The following is a 22,472-nucleotide window of genomic DNA, read 5'->3' on the forward strand; positions in this document are numbered from 1 at the left end:
TGTCTTAAAAACATCTCCAGCCCAAAATATCTGATGCTGTCAGTTTCGAAGCAGGTACAGCGAGGTTTCAAAGGGTATAGTTAGGTGTAGAAAGGAGATAATTGGAGGTGGAGGCAGATAATTGGGGTGTGAATCAGGGGTGAAATTCCAGCAGGTTCTGACAGGTTCTGGAGAACCAGTAGCAGAAATTTTGAGTAGTTCGGAGAACCGGCAAATGCCACCTCTGGCTGGCCCCAGAGTTGGGTGGGAATGGAGACTCTGCAGTATCCTTCCCCTGCCACGCCCACCAAGCCACGCCCACAGAACAGGTAGTAAAAAAAAAATTGGATTTCACCACTGGAATAAGGCCAACCAAGAAGGCAAAGCTTGTACCTCTCTCTTGTACCTTCACTTGGGCTGGTGGACAAGGACAAGCATCCTTTCATTTTGGAAACCCATCTTCACCTAACAGAACAGAATAGCAGAGTTGGAAGGGACCTTGGAGGTCCTCTAGTCCAACCCCCTGCACAAGCAGGAGATCCTCATCCATTCCAGAGAAAAGGCTGTCCAGTCTCTTCTTAAAAACCTCCAGTGGTGGAGCCCCAACCTTCCACTGATTATCTGTTCAGTGTCAAGAACATTTCTCCTTAGTTCTAGGTTGCTTCTCTCCTTGCTATGTTTCCATCTATTGCTTCTTCTCTTTCTTTCTTTCTTTCTTTCTTTCTTTCTTTCTTTCTTTCTTTCTTTCTGTCTGTCTGTCTGTCTGTCTGTCTGTCTGTCTGTCTGTCTGTCTGTCTTTCTTTCTTTCTGTCTGTCTTTCTTCCTCTTTCTTTCTTTCTTTCTCTGTCTGTCTTTCTTCCTCTTCTTTCCTTCTCTTTCCTTCTCTTCTCTTTTCTTTCTTTCTTTCTTCCTCTTCTTTCCTTCTTTCTTTCTCTTTTCTTTCTCTCTGTCTGTCTGCCTTTCCTTCTCTTTTTCTTTCTTTCTTTCTTTGTCTTTCTGTCTTTCTTCCTCTTTCCTTCTCTTTCTTTTTCTTTCTTTCTTTCTCTCTTTCTGTCTGTCTTTCTTCCTCTTCTTTCCTTCTTTCTTTCTTTTCTTTCTCTCTGTCTCTCTTTCTTTCCTTCTCTTTTTCTTTCTTTCTTTCTTTCTTCCTCTTCTTTCCTTCTCTTTCTTTCTCTTTTCTTTCTGTCTGTCTTTCTTTCCTTCTCTTTTTCTTTCTTTCTGTCTGTCTTTCTGTCTTTCTTCCTCTTCTTTCCTTCTCTCTTTCTCTTTCTGTCTGTCTTTCTTCCTCTTCTTTCCTTCTTTCTTTCTCTTTTCTTTCTCTCTGTCTGTCTGCCTTTCTTTCCTTCTCTTTTTCTTTCTTTCTTTGTCTTTCTGTCTTTCTTCCTCTTCTTTTCTTCTCTTTCTTTTTCTTTCTTTCTTTCTTTCTCTCTTTCTGTCTGTCTGTCTTTCTTCCTCTTCTTTCCTTCTCTTTCTTTTCTTTCTCTCTGTCTGTCTGTCTTTCTTTCCTTCTCTTTTTCTTTCTTTCTTTCTGTCTTTCTTCCTCTTCTTTCCTTCTCTTTCCTTCTTTCTTTCTCTTTCTGTCTGTCTGTCTTTCTTCTTCTTTCCTTCTTTCTTTTTCTTTTCTTTCTGTCTGTCTTTCTTCCTCTTTCTTTCTTTCTTTCTTTCTTTCTTTCTTTCTTTCTTTCTTTCTTTCTTTCTTTCTTTCTTTCTTTCTCTCTCTCTCTCTCATCTCTCTCTCTCCGTCATTCATATCTATATCATATCTATCTTATCTACCTTTCTATTGAAGCTAGAACACAACTGAAAAAAATGACCTCCAACCATTTTTCACACTGATGACCATCGCAGGATCCCCCATGCTCACGTCAAAATCAGGCGCCTGGCAACTGACTCCTCTTTACGACCCTTGCCGTGTCCCAGGGTCACGTCATCCCCTTTTGTGGCCTTCTGAGAAGCCAAAGTCCCTGGTGAGGCCAGATTCACTGAAAAACCATGGTATCAACTTAACGACTGCTATGATTCATTTAACAACGGGGGTGGGTAAAGTCATAAATCGGGGCAACATTCACTTAACAAATGTCTCACTTAACAACAAACACGTTGAGCTCAATTGTGGTTGTAAGTCGAGGACTACCTGCATTTTTCTAATCTCTCTGTGTTTCATGTCTAGCTATATCTATCATATCTAGCTATCAAGCATCTCTCCCTCTTTTTCTCTCTCCCCCTTTCTCTCTTTCTCTCCCTCTATCTCTCTCTCTCACACCCTCTCTCTCTCCCCCTCTTTCTCTTTCTGTTTCTTTCTCCCTCCCTCCCTTTCCCTCTCCTTCTTTTTCCCTTTCTCTCCGTCTTTCTCTCTCTCTCCCTATTTCTTTCTCTCCCTCTCTTACCCTCTCCCTTTCTTTCTCTCCCTGTTTCTTTCTCTCCCTATTTCTTTCTCTCCCCCCTTTCTCTCTCCCTCCCTTTCTTTCTTTCTCCCTTTCTCCCCCTTCCTCTCTCTCCCCATTTCTCCTTATCTCCCTTTCTCTCCCCCCTTCTCTCCCCCTCTTTCTCCCTCCTCCCTTTCTCTCTCTCCCTATTTTTCTTTCTCTCCCTCTCTCTTACCCTCTCCCTTTCTTTCTCTCCGTTTCTTTCTCTCCCTATTTCTTTCTCTCTCCCCTCCCTTTCTCTCTCCCTCCCTTTCTTTCTCCCTTTCTCCCCCTTCCTCTCGCTCCCCATTTCTCTTTATCTCCCTTTCTCTCTCCCCCTCTTTCTCCCTCCTCCCTTTCTCTCTCTCCCTATTTCTTTCTTTCTCTCCCTCTCTCTTACCCTCTCCCTTTCTTTCTCTCCCTCTGTTTCTTTCTCTCCCTATTTCTTTCTCTCTCCCCCTCCCTTTCTCTCTCCCTCCCTTTCTCCCCCTCCCTCTCTCCCCATTTCTCTTTCTCTCTCCCTCTTTCTCCCTCTCCCTCTTTCTCTCTCTCTCCCCCCTCCCCCTCTTTCTCCCTCCCCCTTTCTCTCTCTCCCTATTTCTTCCTCTTTCTCTCTCCCCCTTTCTCTCCCTTTCTTTCTCTCTCTCCCCTTCTCTGTCTCCTTCGTTCTCTCCCACTTTCTCTCTCTCTCTCTTCCTTCTTTCCTCCAATTTAAGAATGTCTTGCGGTTGCTATGATTTGATCAGAGAAAAAAGAAGAAAAAAACGATAGCTGGCATCAGCTGTCCAAAGTTTTAAAAGTTCTAAGGTAGACTGAACACATGCTGAGAGCCATTATTGTTCCCACAGCTTCCCCCATTCTGAGTGTGTGTGTTGGGGGGGGTTGTGTTTGTGTGTATGTTCCCTGCTCTCAGTTCCTCTTCCATGGACAACAGAGAGGATTGTGCACTTTCAAAAGCTCTGGCCTTGTTCTGAAATCTAAGGACCCTTTTGTGATGCAAATAAAATTAACTCAGTCCTTGTTGGGTCCTTTTCTTTCTTTCTTTCTTTCTTTCTTTCTTTCTTTCTTTCTTTCTTTCTTTCTTCTTTCTTTCTTTCTTTTTCTTTCTCTCTCTCTCTCTCCCTCCCTCCCTCCCTCCCTCTCCCCCCCCCAATCTGGGGTGCAAGCCCAAACTAGAGATTTTGTTCCAGGAGAGGAACAAAATGAGATTCTCTTCTTTTTAAGGATGGTTTTATCCCTGGCCAAAAAAAAAAAAAAAAAAAAAAGGATGGGAAATTGGGAAAGTGGTCTAACCTCTCTCAGCGTCCTAACTAAACATCCACACCAAAAATAGTGATTTTATTATTTTAAAAAAGCTCCCAAGCACATTGGAGAAAACAGTCAAGAATCAGGAAAAGTACTTTTTCATATATACAGTATATTTCATACTTATCGTATGTCTCTGTCTCTGTCTGTCTATCTGTCTGTCTGCCTGCCTGCCTGCCTGCCTGCCTGCCTGCCTGCCTATCTATCTATCTATCTATCTATCTATCTATCTATCTATCTATCTATCTCTCTCTCTCTCTCTCTCTCTCTCTCTCTCTCTCTCTCTCTCTCTCTCTCTATCTATCTATCTATCTAATCTGTCTCTATCATCTACATCTCTATCTAATCTCTGTCTCTATCATCTATCCATCTAATCTGTCTCATCTATCATCTATGTCTGTCTGTCATCTATCATCTATCTATCTTATCTATCTAATCTTTATCATCTATCATCTACATCTATCTATCTCTATCATCTATCTATCTATCTATCTAACATCTATCTAATCTGTCTCTATCATCTATCTATCATCTCTCTATCATCTCTCTCTCTCTCTCTCTCTCTAATCTCTGTCTCTATTATCTATCATCTACATCTATCTATCTATCTATCTATCTATCTATCTATCTATCTATCTATCTATCTATCCTGTAGACAGACAGATACAGTGTGTGTCTGTATTCCCTCTCTCTCTCTCTCTCTCTCACTCACACACACACACACACACAGTCCTGGACTTACGACCACGAGCACTAAAATTTCTGCTGCTAAGCAGGACAGTTAAGTGAATTTTGCCCCATTTTACGACCTCCCTCGCCACCATCGTTAAGTGAATCACTGCCCTTGATAAGTTAACAGCGCGGTTGTTAAGCGAATCTGGCTTCCCAATTGACTTTGGCTTGTTGGAAGGTCGCCAAAGGGGGATCCCGTGATCTCGGGACCTTGCGACTGTCATAAATACAAGTCAGTGGCCCAGCATCTTGAATTTTGATCACATGACTCTGGTGTTGCAGGGTGCTGGCTGCAATGGTCATTAAGTGTGAAAAATGGTCACAAGTCCCTTTTTCCAATGCCGTTGTAACTCTGGTCACTAAGTGAATCGTTGTAAGTCGAGGATCCCTGTATATCAAATTTATAGAGACCACCCATCTCACTCTCAGAGCAATTCTTGGTGGCGTGTAGAGTAGACAGTTTAAAAAGTTTCTTGCTGAGAATTTTCAATAACCAGGAAAGGATGAGAGTTTGCTTTCATTTTGCACCTCCCTGCCCCATTTCCACATCCTGGCCAACTCCAGAACCGAGTTCAAAAGTCCCTGCTTTAACCACTGCACCAGGCTGCTGGATTCCTAGAGTTGCCAGATGTAGTGCCAGCTCTCTCTGGCTTTTTCCTGCCCTCCCTTTTTTCACCCCTGCACCCAGAGCTCTTCTTTGCCTTCCCATGAATGCAGCTGTTCTACTCCCGCTTTACAAAGCCTTAGTAAGACCACACTCGGAAATATTGCATCCAGTTTTGGGCACCACAATATAGAAAAGATGTGGAGACTCTCGAAAGAGTGCAGAGAAGAGCAACCAAGAGGATTTGGAGGCTGGAGGCTAAAACATATAAAGAACGGTTGCAGGAACTGGGTATGTCTAGTCTAACAAGAAGAACTAGGGGTGATATGATAGCAGTCTTCCAATATTTGAGGGGCTGCCACAAAAAAGAGGAGGTCAACCTATTATCCAAAGTAAGGCAGGACAAGAAGCAAAGCTAACCAACCAGGGGTGAAATGCTCCCGGTTCGGACCGGATCGCCCGATCTGGTAGCGATGGCGGCGGGTGGTTCAGAGAACTGGTAGCAAAAATCCCTGCCCCCCCCACCGCCATGGCCCAGCTGAGCCGCGCAATCATCAGAGGCTTTTATTATTATTATTTTTAAAAGCATTTTTTTCTACAACCTCTTCGGCTGAAAAAATGCTTTTAAAAGTTAAAAAAAAAAGCCTCTGATGATGGCGCAGCTCAGCTGGGATCGTCAGAGGCTTTTAAAAGCATTTTTTTCTACAACCTCTTCGGCCAAAGAGATTGCAGGAAAAAAATGCTTTTAAAAGCCTCTGACGATCAGGCAACTCAGCTGGGATCGTCAGAGGCTTTTAAAAGAATTTTTTTACAACCTCTTTGGCCGAAGAGGTTGTAGAAAAAATGCTTTTAAAAGTTTTTTTTTTTTAAAGTTGGCCACACCCACTGTCACATTACACCCCCACCCCCCACCAAGCCACGCCCACAGAACCGGTAGTAACGAATTTTACATTTCACCACTGTAACCAACCAACTTAGAAACGAGGAGAACTAAGGAGAAGTTTGCTAATAGTGAGAACAATTCACCGATGGAACGACTTGCCACCAGAAGTTGCAGGGCACTCCATTTTCTTCCTTCCTTTACAAGAGCTGTACAGCAGCTCTGGCCACTTCACCACCGCGGCATTGCCCTAAATGCCATCCAGTGGGTGCCAACCTGCATTGGCATTCCTCTGGTCACCCACCCCCACCCCACCCGGCTTCCCCAAAATGATAGACTGCCAGAGAGAGGATGCTCATTATCAAACTAGAAGTCGTTTTTATTTCTCGCTCGTCATGTTTTAATAAAATAGGGCATGAAAAATAGCTGTATATTACAAATAGAGAAAGCTAGATGGACAAGCTAGCTACCACCTCCCTGTGCCCTGCTTTCTCTTTGGGGCTGTGGGGGTGGGGGTGGTGGAATGGAGGAAGATGGGATCGTTTCCTTGATCTATTCATGGATTGAATCTTATTTAACAATGGGAAAGAGTCAATAAGCCCCTTTGGATTCTTTTCAGCGCCTGGCCCTCCCTCTCTCCCTCCCTCCCTTCTCTAAACGTGTCCGATTTCCATTAAAAAGCCACAAAGTGTAACTCCGAAGGGTTCCTAGGGACTAGAACCCCTCTGTTCTTTTGTTAAAAGATTCCCTTCTGTCGTTTTTATGTCTGGCAACTTGTTTCGTATTTCAAGGCATGGGTCTGGGTGGTGTGTGTGTGGGGGGGAGGGAACAAGGGGGATGAAACGCAGGAAGAAGGGAAGAAAAAAAGAAAACCTGTATTGCACATTATTTTCCGCGGAAGAGACCATTTTGAGAGACCGTCTTGTGTGATAAAAGGCAAAAAAAAAAAAAATAAAGATAAAAATTTGAGAACAGGTTCTGCTTTTGCAAAGGTTTCAAGGGTGAATGCAAACTTCTGTTTCTCTCTGATCTGGTTGCTTCCCTAACGTTCTCTTTCAAGTTTTCCACTTTTCTTTTTTTTTAAAAAAAAGCTCTACAAATACAGTACTTATGTCTAAAGGGTTAGAAACCGCTAAAGCAAACCAAATTCCAATATTTACATGTCAGAACACCAGGTTTTTCATCCACCCCAAGGCTTGGCCAAAGAATCAATAGGGGAAGGGAGGGACAGAGGAAGGAAGGAAGGAAGGAAGGAAGGAAGGAAGGGAGGGAGGGAGGGAGGGAGGGAGGGAAGATATTTGGTAAAAGTGAAAGGCAGAAAAGGGAGGAAGGGTGGGAGAAGAAAGGAAGGAAGGGAAGGTATTTGGTAAAAGAGTGAAAGGGAAGGAAGGAAGGAAGGAAGGAAGGAAGGAAGGAAAAAAGGAAGGAAAAAAGGAAGGAAAAAAGGGAGGGAGGGAGGAAGGAAGTTTTACTAAAGTTTTTCAAAGCATGTAAAAACTAGCAAACTAAGGGGGGAGAGAGAGAGAAGGAAGAGAAGAAAGAAGGAAGAGAAAAAGAAAAGATAGAGAAAGAAAGAAAGAAAGAAAGAAAGAAAAGAGAAAGAAAAGGAAAGAAGGAAAGAAAAAAGAAAGAAAGAAAAAGAAAGAGTGCACTTATGTTTGTTTAACATTCGAGGCACTAATTTTTCCCCCCCTTTCCCCCCCCCTTCCCTGACCTTGAATTTTAAGATTTCAATTCTCTCTTCTTAATTTGCTGTTTGGTAAAACAACAGAAGTTTTAAAAGCATTAAAAAAAAAAAAACCAACAACATTTAGTCCTGAATGCTGTGCTGACCGCTGGGGCATCTCTTTCAGTCGCTTTCCAAGTATTCCGATTCATAATATTATTATGGTCTTTCTTGTTTGTCCACTGTGGTCACACACAGGTTGGAGGTTGCAAAGCCGGCTCGTACTTTGCGTGATGACCTTTGGGCAAAGTCTGGCTGGTCTGTTTGTAAAGACTCCCACTTGCTACCATGCTGGTGGATTTCCTGCGAGTCCTGTTCTTGATCCTCCGGCTACAAACCCCTTGCCAGGATTGCAAAGTTTTGGATGTCCATATCCAGACCCCGCTGGTGATCCCCACCACCAGCAACATAAAGATTTTGACCATAAAGATCTCCACGGCCGGGATGGAATCGCTCATGGTGCAGTCCAGGTGCTTGGTGTGATTGTTGACCTTACATTTTTGCTGGGTAGCCAAAACTTTCCAGTAACCCATGTTCAATCTTTCATAAAAATAACACGCGATGACACAAGTGGCCGGCACGGTATACAAGACGGAGAAGACGCCGATCCTCACCATGAGCTTCTCCAGCTTGTCGGTGTTCTCCCCGCCGGTTTTCATCACTCTCCTGATGTGGAAGAGGGCCACGAAGCCCGAAAGGATGAAGGACGTCCCCAGAATGAGATAGCAAGCCAGAGGGACCAGCACGAAGCCGGTCAGCGCATTGACATCCATGCTGCCAACGTAGCACAAGCCCGTCAACTCATCCCCTGCAACCCGGCGCATGACCAAGATCATAATAGTCTTAACGGCAGGGATGGCCCAAGCCGCCAAGTGAAAGTAACTGCTGTTGGCTTCAATGGCCTCGTGGCCCCATTTCTTCCCCGCGGCCAGGAACCATGTCAAAGTCAGTATCACCCACCACAAGGAGCTGGCCATGCCGAAGTAGTAGAGGATCAGGAAAACCAAAGTACAGCCGGTGCTCTCCAAACCTTCTTGAATGACGTAGAGTTGGCCGCTGTCCGGATTGCAGGCGATGTTCTCCGCTCCGGAGAAGAGACGGACGATGTAGCCCACAGAGTAGACGCAGTAACACATGGACAAGAAGATGATGGGCCTCTCCGGGTACTTGAAGCGCTGGGGGTCGATCAGGAAAGTCAGGACGGTGAAGGCGCTGGAGAAGAAGCAGAGGATGGACCAGACAGCCATCCAGATGACGGCGAACTGCTTATCCTCCCAGCTCCAGTAAACGTCCACTCCCGTCATGCAGAGTGGAGCACAAGAACCGCTCTTCTCCACGTGGTGGAACTTCCCGGGGTTCTCGCAGGAGAGCCGGCCCAGCCCGTCCTTCTGCTGGGTCAGGTCGTGACCGGCGCTGTGGGGCCTCTGGGGCCAGAGCATGGGAGGGAGCATGCTGGATCCCCGGGGAGGTTCCTCGGAGCCATTGCTGGGGGCTTCCATGCACAAATAATTGGGGTCGTTTTTGTTGGGCAGTTTGCTGCAATCCAAAGAGTCCGGCCACCTGAAGTTGAACTGCTCCATAATGGGTGAGCACTTGAGCCGCGCCTGCTCGCACATCACCCGGCAGGCCGGGATGGGTGTGGACACCTGCTCGGTGCACATGGGGGCATAGAGGGAACAGAGGAAGAATTTGAGGTGGCCATGGCAGCCGTACTCTACCAGCGGGGCGAACTCGTGCAGTTGTATGGCCGCGTCCTGCTGGTCCTCGTGGCCCATTAAGTTGGGCATCCGGGTCATGTTGTAGCCGATGTCTTTGCACATGGGGATCTCGATGGGTTGGCACCGGCCGTCCCCGGGCCGGTCGATGTCGATGGAGCTGATGCCGAAACAGGAGCACACCAGATGCAGCACCACAGCCAGAGTCTGTCTGGAGCTCCTTCGCCGCCGCCGCCCGCAGCTCATGTTGGCCAACTCGGGAAGCTGCCTCACCGCTCCGAGGAACCCCCCAAGTTCTGCTGGTGGTGGAGGAAGGGAGGGAAGGACGGAGAAGTGGGCAACCGCGAGGGAGGGGGCCGGTCAGATCACGGGCACCCCGGCCCCCAGCTCTCCTCCGAAGCCCTCTTCGGAAAGGACTCCATCCGCCTCCAATCTGGCTTCATGGCAATCGCCGCGCTCTCGAATCCCAAACCCCCCAAACAAAGCTTCGCAAACTCCGCTCACTTCCACCCAAAGCGTGACATTCCCACGCTCGTCCGGCTCCGCAGCCCGGGTTGGGGGGTCTTAAACTCGGTCGGGCAGAGGGCGAGGAAGCGGACGCGCGCCTCTCGTGGCGCTCCATGCGCGAGGTGACTTACAGCGGCTCGGCATGCCGGAGGACCGTTTCCAAAAATCTTCCACGCCGCTCTCGCTCGCCGGCAGCCGGGAAAGCTGCTGGATGCAAATTTTCCCGGCTCCTTTTCCTCTGCAGATCCCGGGGGTCGCTGGAAGAGGGAATCGGCTGCCCCCGTGCGTGCTGGCCAGCTCCTTGCTTTCCCGGGCCGGCTGCGGGCGCCCTCTCCGGCTGCTTCTCTGCTGAGCTTTCTGCTCCGAGAAATCGGGCGCTCCGCTGACTTTTGCGTCTCCGCCCCCTCGGTTGGAGAAGGAGGGCTCGGCCAGGCTGGGTGGGGAAAGAAAGAGGGAGGGAGGGCAGAGAAAGCGGCCAGCCGGAGGGAAGGGAGAGCCGGGGCTGCCGCCTGCGCCCGGATCGAGACGGAGCACTGGGTGGCCAAAGCCGCGCGTAAAAGCGCAGCGCCCTCTCCAAAAGCGCTCGCTTTCTCCAGAGCGCGCGCTCAGCCAAAAAAGTAAGTCCAGGCAGGCTTTGCAGCTGCTGAAGTCGGGAGGGGAGGGGGGAGAAGGGGGGTTTAGGAGGCGGGAGTAGCAGCAGCAGACCGTGATGCGGATCCGCGCACGCGCACAGGTCCGGCCATAGCCCCCCTCCTCTTATTTCTCCCCCCCTCTTTCCCCTGGGCTCCCCTCCGCCTCCTTTGCTCGCCTCTCTGGTTTTGCATGAGAAAAGAGGCGAAGCCGGCTGTCCCTTTTGCGCCGGCACCTACGGGGCGCCTTGAAGCTGAAGAAAGAAAGCCGGGGTTGGGGGTACAGGAGGGGCGGGGAGAGGGTTGAAGAGAGAGAGAGAGAGAGAACAAAAAAAGAGAGAAGCCCTTGATCGGCGCGCGTTCCCAAAGCTTCCCTCCTTTCCTTCTCCCTTTCTTCCGCCCTCTTTTAAGACTTTCTCAACTTTCTCCCCTGATCCTTGCAAGTAGGGTTGTTGTAAGGAAAGGAGTAAAAGAGGAGGAAGAGCTGCTTGCAGCCCGTCTTAGTAGTGTTTATTGATTTATGTGACGGTTGTAACTTTCCCTTTTTTCCAGAATGTGGCCTGGGGTTATTCCTAAAATGACCCAGAGAGGGAGTTTGGGCTGAGAATCTGGTCCCCATCGCTCCTTCATCTGGATTTCCTTGATCTGCTCTGCCACACTAGCTGCCATCATCATCTTCTTCATCATCATCCTCAATCATCATCATCCGCCCCACCTTTGTTTCCAAGAAGCAGAAGTTCCTCCATGCCCCTTTTTGGACCCATCCTCATTTTATTGTTAGAGGTTGCCAAACCACCTGATTGGAAATGATGGACTTTGCAACAAAGGGATTCTGGAACACAGAATTCCCTTGTTTGCAGGGAATTCTGGTGAGCCTTGTGCAGATTCTGGTCAAGGCTCACCAGGAGGTCTTTGAATCTGCTGGTGAGCCTTGTCAGCTCCTATGATGGGTGGACTTCAACATCCCAGAGTTCCCCAGACAGCATCGGAGGTGAATTTGGTGAAGCATGGCTGGCTGGGGAATTCTTGGAGTTAAGATCTTGATACACCCAATAATTCCTAGGTTTTTTTTTTTCCAAGATGGAGAACCACATTTGATTTTGAAACGGTACGCCAGCAGAAGCTTCCTCTCCAAGCCCAACATCTCCTTTTAATTACACTTAATTAGGATTAAAATGATACGGCATTACTCAACATCTGATAACCTCCGGCAGATGACACGCTTTATTCTAGATCTAGAGATCTTTTCAAAATTAAAAACTCTGGTGTCAACTTCTGGAGGCTTAGAAGTTTATTTATTTGTTCGATTTATATGCCGCCCTTCTCTGGAGGGGGGCTTACAATGCGTTAAGCAATAGCCTTCATACTTTTGTATATACCTGCTTAGTAGGGCTTTTGCCCCCCTTTAAAGCGGTGTTCTTTTTTATACAAAGTCAGCTCATTGCCCCCACAATCAGGGTCCTCATATTGCCTACCTCGGAAGGATGGAAGGCTGAGTCAACCTTGAGCCTGGTGTGATTCAAACTTGCAGTAATTGCAGGCAGCTGGTGTTACTTAACAGCACTTTAGTCTGCTGCGCCACCAAGTTGTAGCAACTTCCAGGAGAATCAGATCTAAGGGGTTTTTTTTGGGGGGGGGCGGGAGTTCCAGTTGGGTTTGTATGGGCCTCTCCAGCTTCAGTCTAATGAGAAGGGCTCTCTTCCCAGCTAACCATCATCTCTGGTGCTGCCTCTTCTTAACGCCATGAAAACAGGGCTGTAAAACTTCTAAAATTCAACCTGGGCGACTGTTATTTCTGCACGTGTAAAAGGAAAGCTTTTCTTGAAAAGAAAGAAAGAAAAAGAAAGAAAGAAAAAGAAAGAAGGGAGAAAAAGAAAGAGAAAGAAAGAAAAAAAAGGAAAGGGAGAGAGAAAGAAAGAGAAAAGAAAAAGGGAGAGAAAGAAAGGAAGGAGAAAAAGAAAAAGAAAGAAAGAAAGGAAAGAGAAAGAAAGGGAGAGAGAGAAAGAAAGAAAAAAGAAAAAGAGAAAGAAAGAAAAAAAAGGGAGGGAGAGAGTGAGAGAAAGAAAAATAGAAGAAAAAGTGACAAAAAGAAGAGGGAGGGAAAGAAAGAAAAAGAAAGAAAAAGAAGAGAGAGAGAGAAAGAAAAAGAAAGGGAGGGAGAGAAAAAGGAAAAAAGAAAGGGAGAGAAAGAAAGAAAGAAAAAAGAAAAAGGGAGGGAGAGAAAGAAAGGGAAAGAAAGGAAAGAGAAAGAGAAAAAAGGGAGAGAAAGAAAAAGAAAGAGAAGATTTGTTTAAAAGTAGCGGTGGAGGTTTTAAAGGAATTGTGTTTGAATGCTTTTTATTGCCTGGGTAATAAAGATCTGGCTCAAAAGCGCATAAAAATCGAGTTGACTCAGAGGTTTCGGTGGTCCCTCTATTTATGGAATGGAAGCTTTGATGGCAAACGGAGGGAGAAGAGTTCGTCCCAAATCTGAGCAACTAAATGTTAGAAGTCTAGGCCTTTTTTTTGCAGGGAGGAGGAGGGGGGAGTGCTAAAGAACTTAAAGTAGCCTGCCCCATCCAAACAATAGGGAGTTAAAATAAAAATATCCTGATGATTGAGACAGAGAAATATTGAATTTCTTCAATCTGGAGGGTGGGGGGGAGAATGCAAATTGCATTTGGAAGGGAAAAACCACAGAGGAGAAGTCTGCAGTGATTTGTCAGAGATTCTTCAGAGCTGAAGAAGCTTCTTGGATGAGAAGCGAAATGTTTTCGAAGGAAAAAAAAACCCAGAAAGTCCAGTTGCCTCTTGAAAAAGCACCTTTGGGACATCAGGTCCTGGAGGACTGAGCATCTCTATAGACATTTTCCTTTCCTTTCCTTTCCTTTCCTTTCCTTTCCTTTCCTTTCCTTTCCTTTCCTTTCCTTTCCTTTCCTTTCCTTTCCTTTCCTTCCCTTTCCTTCCCTTTCCTTCCCTTCCCTTCCCTTCCCTTTCCTTCCCTTCCCTTCCCTTCCCTTCTCTATTTCCTTTCCTTTCCTTTCCTTTCCTTTCCTTTCCTTTCCTTTCCTTTCCTTTCTCTATTTCATTTCATTTCCCTATTTCCTTTCCTTTCTCTACTTTCCTCTCCCCCTTTCCCCTTCCCTATTTCCTTTCTCTATTTCCTTTCCTTTCTTTGTTTCCTTTCCTTTCCTCCTCCCCCCTTCCCCTTCCCTATTTCCTTTCCCTATTTCCTTTCCTTTCTCTCTTTCCTTTCCTCCTCCTCCCCTTCCCTTCTTTCCCCAACGGTACTTTTCCAAGAGGCAACTGGACACTCTGGTTTTTCTCTGAAGACGTTTTGCTTCTCATCCAAGAAGCTTCTTCAGCTGAAGAGGCTGAATGAGCTGAAGAAGCTTCTTGGATGAGAAGCGAAACATCTTCAAAGAAAAACCAGAGTGTCCAGTTGCCTCTTGAAAAAACAACAACACCTTTGGGTCTCCAATGATTTGTGTGCAAAAAGAAACAAGATTCCGTTGGATTTATGCTTTCCACTCGGTGATCTCTGGATCAGCGGCAAATCAATGAATCTGCCCATCCTTTGCTAGGCTGATGCAGAGAGGGGTGGGGGAATCTGACGTGGGGACAGTGTGTCACCCCCAAAAACTCAGCCGTGACCTTTGGAGAAAAGCTTCAAGAGAAGGCCTTGAAGATGCAAGCCAGTTGATAGAAAGTACTATGGAAATCTACATACAGATAGTCCTTGCCTTATAGCCAGGCCCGGTTCCTGCAACCGTTCTTCATGTTTTAGTCTCCAGGCCTTCAATCATCTTAGATTCAGATTAACAGAATTGGGACCTTGTAGGTCACTAGTCCACCACCACCCACACCTAAGCAGGAGACCCTACACCATTTCTGACCGATGGCAGTCCAGTCTCTTCTTGAAAGCCTCCAGTGATGAAGCTCCCACAACTTCTGAAGGCAACTTCTGTTCCATCGGTTGATTGTTCTCACTGTCAGAAAATTCCTCCTTATTTCCAGGTTGAATCTCTCCTTGGTCAGTTTCCATCCATTATTCCTTGTCTGGCCTTCAGGCGTCTTGGAAAATAGCTTGACCCCCTCCTCTCTGTAGCAGCCCCTCAGATATTGGACCACTGCTATCCTATCTCCCCTGGTCCTTCTCTTCACTAGACTAACCACGCCCAGTTCCTGCAACTGTTCATCGTTATCTTTTAGCCTTCAGTCTCCTCATCATCCTGGTTGCTCTTCTCTGCACTCTTTCTAGAGTCTCCACATCTTTTTTACATTGTGGCTCTAAAGCACTAATGATGATTTGGCTCTAAAGCACGAGGGCTGGTTTGATAGGGAGTTTGGACTGTTGTGTTAATTCAGCCACCGCAGGTTGAAAGCAAAGGGGCATAGCATAATGTGTGATGTTGCATGAAAAGGCTTGAAAGCCCCTTGCTGAAGGCTTAGTAGTGTGTCATATGTGAATCCAGGCATCTGTGGCTTCCACACGTAGTCCTTGACCTGTGACCACCATTGAGCCAAAAATGTCCATTGCTAAGCGAGACGGTGTTTTAAGTGAGTTTTTGCTCCATTTTTATGACCTTTCTTGCCACCGTTGTTAAGCGAATCATTGCGGTTGTTAAGTGAGTCATGCGGTTGTTAAGTGAGTCATGCGGTTGTTAAGTGAGTCATGCGGTTGTTAAGTGAATCTGGCTTCCCCACTGACTTTGCTTGTCGGAAGGTCTCAAAAGGGGATCACGTGATCCCTGGACGCCGCACCCGTCATAAATACGAGTCGTCCAGCGTCTGAATTTTTATCACATGACCACATGGGATGCTGCTAGGATCTTAAGGGCGAAAACTGGTTGTAAGTCACTTTCCCCCCCCCATTGTAACATTGAATGGTCACTAAACGGATGGTTGTTAGTTAAGGACCAGCTGTGTTTTAAAAAATGCAGCTAAACAGATCATAGTTTCACAGTCTATGAATTGGATTCCGAGTCCCTGTATATATGATATTCAATAGGGGTTATATGTATGTTGCGATTTATGTCTTTATTTTGGAACGGAGTTGGTTGCATTCCTGGGCATTGATAGAGGTCTTAGCTAAACACACACACACAGAGATGGAGAGAAGAAGACAGAAAGAAAGGGAGAAAAAGAAAAAAGAATGAGAGAGAATAAGTCAGAAAGGGAGAGAGAGTGAGAAAAAGAAAGAGAGAGGAAGATGGAGAGAGAGAAGACAGAAAGGGAGAAAAAGAAAAAAGAATGAGAGAGATTAAGTCAGAAAGGGAGAGAGAGTGAGAAAAAGAGAGAGAGGAAGATGGAGAGAGAGAAGACAGAAAGGGAGAAAAACAGAAAAAAGAATGAGAGAGAATAAGACAGAAAAGGGAAAGAATGAGAAGAAGAAAGAAAAGAGATGGAGAGAAATAAGAAAGGGAGAAAAAGAAAAGAGATGGAAAGAGAATAAGACAGAAAGAAAGGGAGAAAAAGAGAGAGAGAGAATAAGTTAGAAAGAGGGAGAGAATGAGAAAGAGAATAGAGATGAAGACAGAAAGAAAGGAAGAAATGAGAAAAAGAGAAAGAGAATAAGAAAGAAAGAGGAAGAGAATGAGAAAAAGAACGAGAAAGAAAAATGGTGAAAGAAATAAGACAGAGAAAAAGAGATGGTGAGAGAGAGAAAAAGAATGAGAAGAGAAAGAGAGAGAGAGAGAGATGGAGAGAGGTAATGAGACAGAAAGAAAGGGAGAAAATGAGAAAAAAAACAGAGAGAGAGATAGAAAGAGAGAGAGAGAGAGAGAGAGATCTATTTATGCACTCCAAAGAGCCCAGACCTCTTTCTCTGATTCAGCATAAATCAGGCCTGTCTGAAAGTGGATTAATAAAGAATTTCTATTCTCTCTGAAACAAAGCTTGTTTTTCTTAGCAGTCCTTTGCATTGTAGACCTTTCTGTGCGCCACTCAGTTGGGGGTCACGGGGGGAAAAAATAGAGAAGATTCATACAGAGGGAAATTCATAAAGCCCCCCCCCCTCTTTCTCTGAACAGGGTTCAAATGACCTTTGGCTAAAATGTCCTGGGCCGTCCGTCCTGCTGCTGTCACCATCAGAAATACGTTTTTAAAGAACTTCTAAAAGTTGGAGTGAATCTTGAGGGTCTTCCTTCTTGTCCAAAATATGGCACGTCCATCCCTCGTTCCTGTTTGTCTTCCTCTTTGCTGGGAGGAGTGGGAAGAAGTGGAATATAAAACACTCACACGCAAACTTCGAGATTCCCCTCGTAGAAATCCTGCCTGTTAAGGCATCTTCACCTGTGGAAGTGAAGGGTTTTCATCCACTCTGGATAATTCGCTAGTCCCTGACTTTCTTTCTTTCTTTCTTTCTTTCTTTCTTTCTTTCTTTCTTTCTTTCTTTCTTTCTTTCTTTCTTTCTTTCTTCCTTCCTTCCTTCCTTCCTTCCTTCCTTCCTTCCTTCCTTCCTCTTTCTTCCCTCCCTCCTTCCTTCCTTTCTCTCTCTCTCTTTTCTTTCTTTCTTTCTCTCATCCCTTTCTTTTTTCTTTTCTTTCTCTTTCTTTTCCTCCCTCCCTCCCTCCTTTCTTTCTTTTCTTTCTTTCTCTTTCTTTCCCTCCTCCCTCCCTCTCTTCTTCCTTCCTTCCTCTTCCTTTCTTTCTTTCTTTCCTTCCTTCCTTCTTTCACTTTCTTCCCTCCCTCCTTCCTTCCTTTCTCTCTCTCTTTTTTCTTTCTTTCCCTCCTCCCTCCTTCCTTTCTTTCCTCCTTTCTTTTTTCTTTTTTCTCTTTCTCTTTCTTTCCCTCCCTCCCTCCTTTCTTCCTTCCTCTTTCTTTCCTTCTTTCCTTCCTTCCTTCCTTCCTTCCTTCCTTCTTTCACTTTCTTCCCTCCCTCCTTCCTTCCTTTCTCTCTCTCTTTTCTTTTTTTCCCTCCTCCCTCCCTCCTTTCTTTTTCTTCTTTTTCTCTTTCTTTCTTTCTTTCCCTCCCTCCCTCCCTCCCTCCTTCCTTTCTTTCTTTCTTTCTTTCTTTCTTTCTTTCTTTCTTTCTTTCTTTCTTTCTTTCTTTCGTTTTGGTGATGGGAATTAAAACAGCCACTTTCTTCAATTAGCTTTCATTTCAGTGTGACTGCTTTAAAGAAGAGGGTTGGAGGGGAAGGAAGGAAGGAAAGAGAGAAAGAAAGCAAAGGAAGGAGGGGGGAGGGGAAAGTAGGAAGGAAAGAAAAAGGGAAAGAAAGCATATGTAAAGAAAGCAAGAAAGGGACAAGGAAGTAAACGGAGGAAGAAAGGAAGGACAGAAGGAAGGAAGGAAAGGAAGGGAAAGGAGAAAGAAAAAGGGAAAAGAAAAAAGAAACAGGAGGAAGGAAGGAAAGGAAGAAGGGAAAGGAGAAAGAAAAAGGGAAAAGAAGAAAGAAAAAAGAAACAGGAGGAAAGAGACAAGGATAGAAAGAATGAAAGAGAAAGAGCAGGAAGCAAGGAAAGGAAGGGAGAAAGAAAAGGCGCCGAAGAAAATATATATTTATATATGTATTTCTTTCTTTAAAAGCGCTTTTCCCACCCACCCCCGCCAATGAGTGTTACGTGGCACAGCGGACACCCCCGCTGGGAGACTTTTTCTGGCCTTGGCCTCCCCACCCCCAACCCCCACCCCCACCCTCTGGGCAAATGTTATAGAGAACCGAGAAAGAATTTTCTGCTTGTCTTTTTTTTCCCTCTGCCTTGTTTTCTTCGCCTTTGTCTTCTTTGAAGAATGACTTTAGACATTTTATTTACATATTTAACCATGGATGAAAGCGGAGGGGTGGGGGGGTGGAAAGCATGTACATCCCTGGTGGAAATTGCAAGATCTTGAAATGGATGGAAATTGGGGAGGGGGGGGTTGGGGGAGGGGACATTGGAAGCCAAGTTTTTTTTTTTTTGGTTTTTTTTTTAATGAAGTTTTGTAACTAAACGTGATTTCAAATAACAAAGCAACTTCAGCCTTGGAGATCTATTTCAGCCCTAAATCTGCCCTCTTATGTAAACTCTCCCCAATTTCCCTTCCAAATGACACATAGAATCATAGAATCCCCCCTAGCATTGATAATGTTGCCCAGTTGGGTAATGAAATGTCTGCAAGAAAATAACCAGGCTCAGACCCATAATCATCGTCTTCTTCCCCCACCCGTTTCCCGCCTCCTCTCCCTCTCCTCCTCCTCCTCCTCCTCTCTGCAAACACCACTCTTTTCGCACTGATGATGTTACCTAGTTGGGTCATGAAACATCCGCAAGAAAAGAAGCCAGCTCAGAGAGCACCAAGGATCACACAGTCCTCCTTTCCATTCTGCAAAGCTCACTCCCTTCCAATGCTGATGATGTTCCCTAGACAGGTCATGAAATGTCTGCAAGAAAACCAGCAAGCTTAGAGAGCACCAAGGACCCCACAGTTTTCCTCCTCCTCTCCTCTTCCTCCTCCTACTCTTCCTCCTCCTCCTCCTCCTCCTCCTCCTCCTCCTCCTCCTCCTCCTCCTCCTCCTCCTCCTCCTCCTCACAAACCCCACTCCCTTGTAGCACTGATGATGTTACTTAGTTGGGTAATGAAACATCTGTAAAAAAATAACCAAGCTCAGAGATCATCAAGGACCCCACAGTTTTCTTCTTCTTCTTCCTCCTCCTCCTCTTCCTCCCTTCCCCTCCTCTCCCCACCCTCCTCTTCCTCCTCCCCTTTGCAAACTCTATTTCCCTTCTAGCACTGATGATGTAACTTTGTTTGTTTGTTTGTTTGTTTGTTTGTTTATTTATTTATTTATTTATTTATTTATTTATTGGTTCGATTTATATACCGCCCTTCTCCGGAGACTCAGGGCGGCTTACAATACGTTAAGCAATAGCCTCCATACTTTTGTATATACCTGCTTAGTAGGGCTTTCGGCCCCCCAAGCGGTGTTCTTTTTTAAACAAAGTCAGTTTATTGCCCCCACAATCCGGGTCCTCATTTTACCTACCTCGAAAGGATGGAAGGCTGAGTCAACCTTGAGCCTGGTGAGATTTGAACTTGCAGTAATTGCAGGCAGCTGGTGCTACTTAACAGCACTTTAGTCCGCTGCGCCACCAAGGCTCTTTTGGTAATGAAATATCTGTAAGAAAACAACCAAGCTCAGAGTGCATCAAGGACCCCAGTTTTCCTCTTCCTCCTCCTCTTCCTCCCTTCCCCTCCTCCTCCCACCCTCCTCTTCCTCCTTTGCAAACTCTACTTCCCTTCTAGCACTGATGATGTAACTTAGTTGGGTCATGAAACATCTGCAAAGAAAACAACCAAGCTCAGAGAGTACCAACTCAGAGAGTACCCAACCCCGAGTCATTTCACCAAATATTCTCTTCTTATCGGAATCATGGAATCATAGGGGCCGGAAGGGACCTTTAGAGGACTTCTAGTCCAACCCCTTTCTCAAGGCAGGAAACCTTATGCATCTTAAAAGCTCCCTTCCTCAAGCAGAAGCATCTCGCAACTCGGAGAGTGATTAAATCATCTTTTTTTTTGCAACTGGAACGTGGGTTGGCGTGTGTACACTCAACCCTGGAAGGATCATCACAGATTCGGTTGCGTTGTAACGCAAAGAGAAGATTCGGCTCTTTGATCCACGTAATATTCCACAGAGGCAGGAGGAAAGGAAAGGTTGGAAAAAAATCCTTTTCGGTTAATTGGGAGGCCATGAAACCAAGCCTCTGCAGACGCGAGCCGGAAAAACAAGATAGGGGGAAAGCGAAAATCATCTCCAAAAATCTAGATAATGCAGTGGCTGAAACCTTGAGCCGGCTCCCTTCAGCTTCCCACGCTTCAGCAGTGACATGCTGCCTTCTTCAAGCCATTCAACCTTCTCCTGAGGTTAAATCGAAGCCAGTCACGGCAATAAAGGCAACGCTGGTCCTTAACTTGCGACCAGAACTGAGCCCCAAATTTTTTTGTTTTTTGCTAAGGGAGACCTTCCTTAAGTCAGTTTTGCCCCATGTTTACATCCTTTCTTGCCATGGTTGTTAAGCGAAACATTGGAGCTGTCCCATTACTACAGGGGGTCCTCGACATACGACCCCCCATTGAGCCCAAAATTGACATCGTTAAGTGAGACATTGGTGAAATAAGTTTTTCCCCCCTCCCATTTTACGGCTTTTCTCGCCTGGTCGGTTAAGTTGGTTCGCTTGCGGTTGCTAAGTTAGTCATCCAGTTGTTAAGTGAATCAGCCTTCCCTGTTGACTTGGCTTGTCGGAAAGTCGCAAAAGCAGATCACCTGACCACCCCTCACCCCCGAGACACTGCAAACCATCAAAAATGGGAGTCGGTTGTCAAGCGTCTGAATGTGAATCACTATAGAATAGAAGAATAGAATAGAATAGAATAGAATAGAATAGAATAGAATAGAATAGAATAGAATAGAATAGAATAGAATAGAATTGAGGATGGAATAGAATGGAATAGGACAGAAAATGGGATAGAATAGAAAATGGAAGAGAAGAGAAGAGAGAAGAGAAGAGAAGAGAAGAGAAGAGAAGAGAAGAGAAATTAGGATGGAATGGAATGGAATGGAATAGAATAGAATAGAATAGAATAGAATAGAATAGAATAGAATAGAATAGAATAGAATAGAATAGAATTCTTTATTGGCCAAGTGTGATTGGACACACGAGGAATTTGTCTTTGGTGCATATACTTTCAGTGTACATAAAATAAAAGATATGTTCATCAAGAATCATAAGGTACAACACTTAATGATAGTTATAAGGTACAAATAGGATAGGATAGAAAATGGTATAGAATATAATATAATAGAATGGAATGGAATGGAATAGAATAGAAAAGAAACACATAAGGAATTTGTCTTTGGTGCATATGCTCTCAGTGTACATAAAAATACAATTCGTCAAGAATCATAAGGTACAACGCTTAATGATAGTCATAGGGAAACAGTCAATATAAATTGTAAGGATACCAGCAACAGTTACAGTCATGCAGTCATAAGTGGGAGGAGATGGGTGATAGGAACGATGAGAAGATTAATAGTAATGCAGACTTAGTGAATAGTTTGACAGTGTTGAGGGAAATATTTGTTTAGCAGAGTGATGGCATTTGGGGAAAAAAACTGTCCTTGTGTCTAGTTGTTCTGGTGTGCAGTGCTCTATAGCGTCGTTTTGAGGGTAGGAGTTGAAACAGTTTATGTCCAGGATGCGAGGGGTCTGTAGATATTTTCACAGCCCTCTTTTTGAAGTTTTAAAAAGTTTTTTCCACCCCCGGACGATGTGGAACTTCAGATTCCCCCCCATATGGCTCATGCGTTCTTTATTTTTTTTTTAAACCAGGTTTTTCTTTGTTTTACAGTCCACCCCAGGAAACAAAATGACACTCTCCACCCCCCCCTCTTTTTTCTCTCCCCATCCCCTCCTCCCTACAAACCCCCTCCTCTCTTTTAAGACAATTTTGGCCGGCCTTCGTATTGTGTTTTTTTCTTTTTTCCTTTCTCCAAGCGGTCTTTTTCCTTCTCTGGAACGGGAGTTTGAAATATTGCTGCCTTTCCACAGGGTGCCAGCTGTATGAAATGCACATTCTGAGCGTCCCCTTTTTAATCCCTTTTCTTAGCCTGGCTTTGGATCAGGGACGGACGGAGGGACGCCCCGCTGTTTCTGGCTGCAGAGAGAGAATTTGCTCTTCCTGATCTTTCCATTCCCACAGTCTTGAAAACAACACCAGGGGCCGACCCCCTCCAACCAAATTAGATTAAGCTCCATCTCTTTCCCAGCCTGATTGCCTTTTCACTGTCCAACTTTCCCTCGTTGGGCTTCCCTGCTCACTTAAAGGCACAGGCTCCTCCTCCTCCTCTTCTTCCTCTCTTCCTTCTCCTCCCTTCTCCTTCCCTTCCTCCTTGTTTTTCCTCCTCCTCCTCCTTCCTCCTCCTTCTCCTTCTTTTCCTCCTTGTTTTTCCTTCTTCTCCTTCTCCTTCTCCTTTCCCCTCCTTCCTCCTCCTCCTCTTTCTCTTCTTCCTCTCCTCCTCCTCCTT

General features: G+C 45.4%; 2 protein-coding genes across 2 annotated transcripts in view; one reads left to right on the plus strand and one right to left on the minus strand.

Annotated features, from left to right (window-relative positions):
- Positions 1-6,259: 6,259 nt before the first annotated feature.
- FZD10 (frizzled class receptor 10) lies at positions 6,260-10,328 on the minus strand. The gene has a single exon (XM_034407353.3). The coding sequence runs from the start codon at positions 9,590-9,592 to the stop codon at positions 7,820-7,822; it is 1,773 nt and encodes a 590-aa protein (XP_034263244.3). The 5' UTR covers positions 9,593-10,328; the 3' UTR covers positions 6,260-7,819.
- LOC117676069 (transmembrane protein 132D) overlaps positions 10,292-22,472 on the plus strand; it is a 406,180-nt gene continuing 393,999 nt past the window's right edge. The window contains exon 1 of the mRNA XM_087880598.1: positions 10,292-10,470. The gene's annotated coding sequence lies outside the window, so the exon portion shown is untranslated. The remainder of the gene's footprint in view (positions 10,471-22,472) is intronic.

This window comes from Pantherophis guttatus, chromosome 17 (assembly GCF_059756535.1).
Source record: "Pantherophis guttatus breed Tessera chromosome 17, ASM5975653v1, whole genome shotgun sequence".
In the NCBI taxonomy this organism is placed as follows: Eukaryota; Metazoa; Chordata; class Lepidosauria; order Squamata; family Colubridae; genus Pantherophis; species Pantherophis guttatus.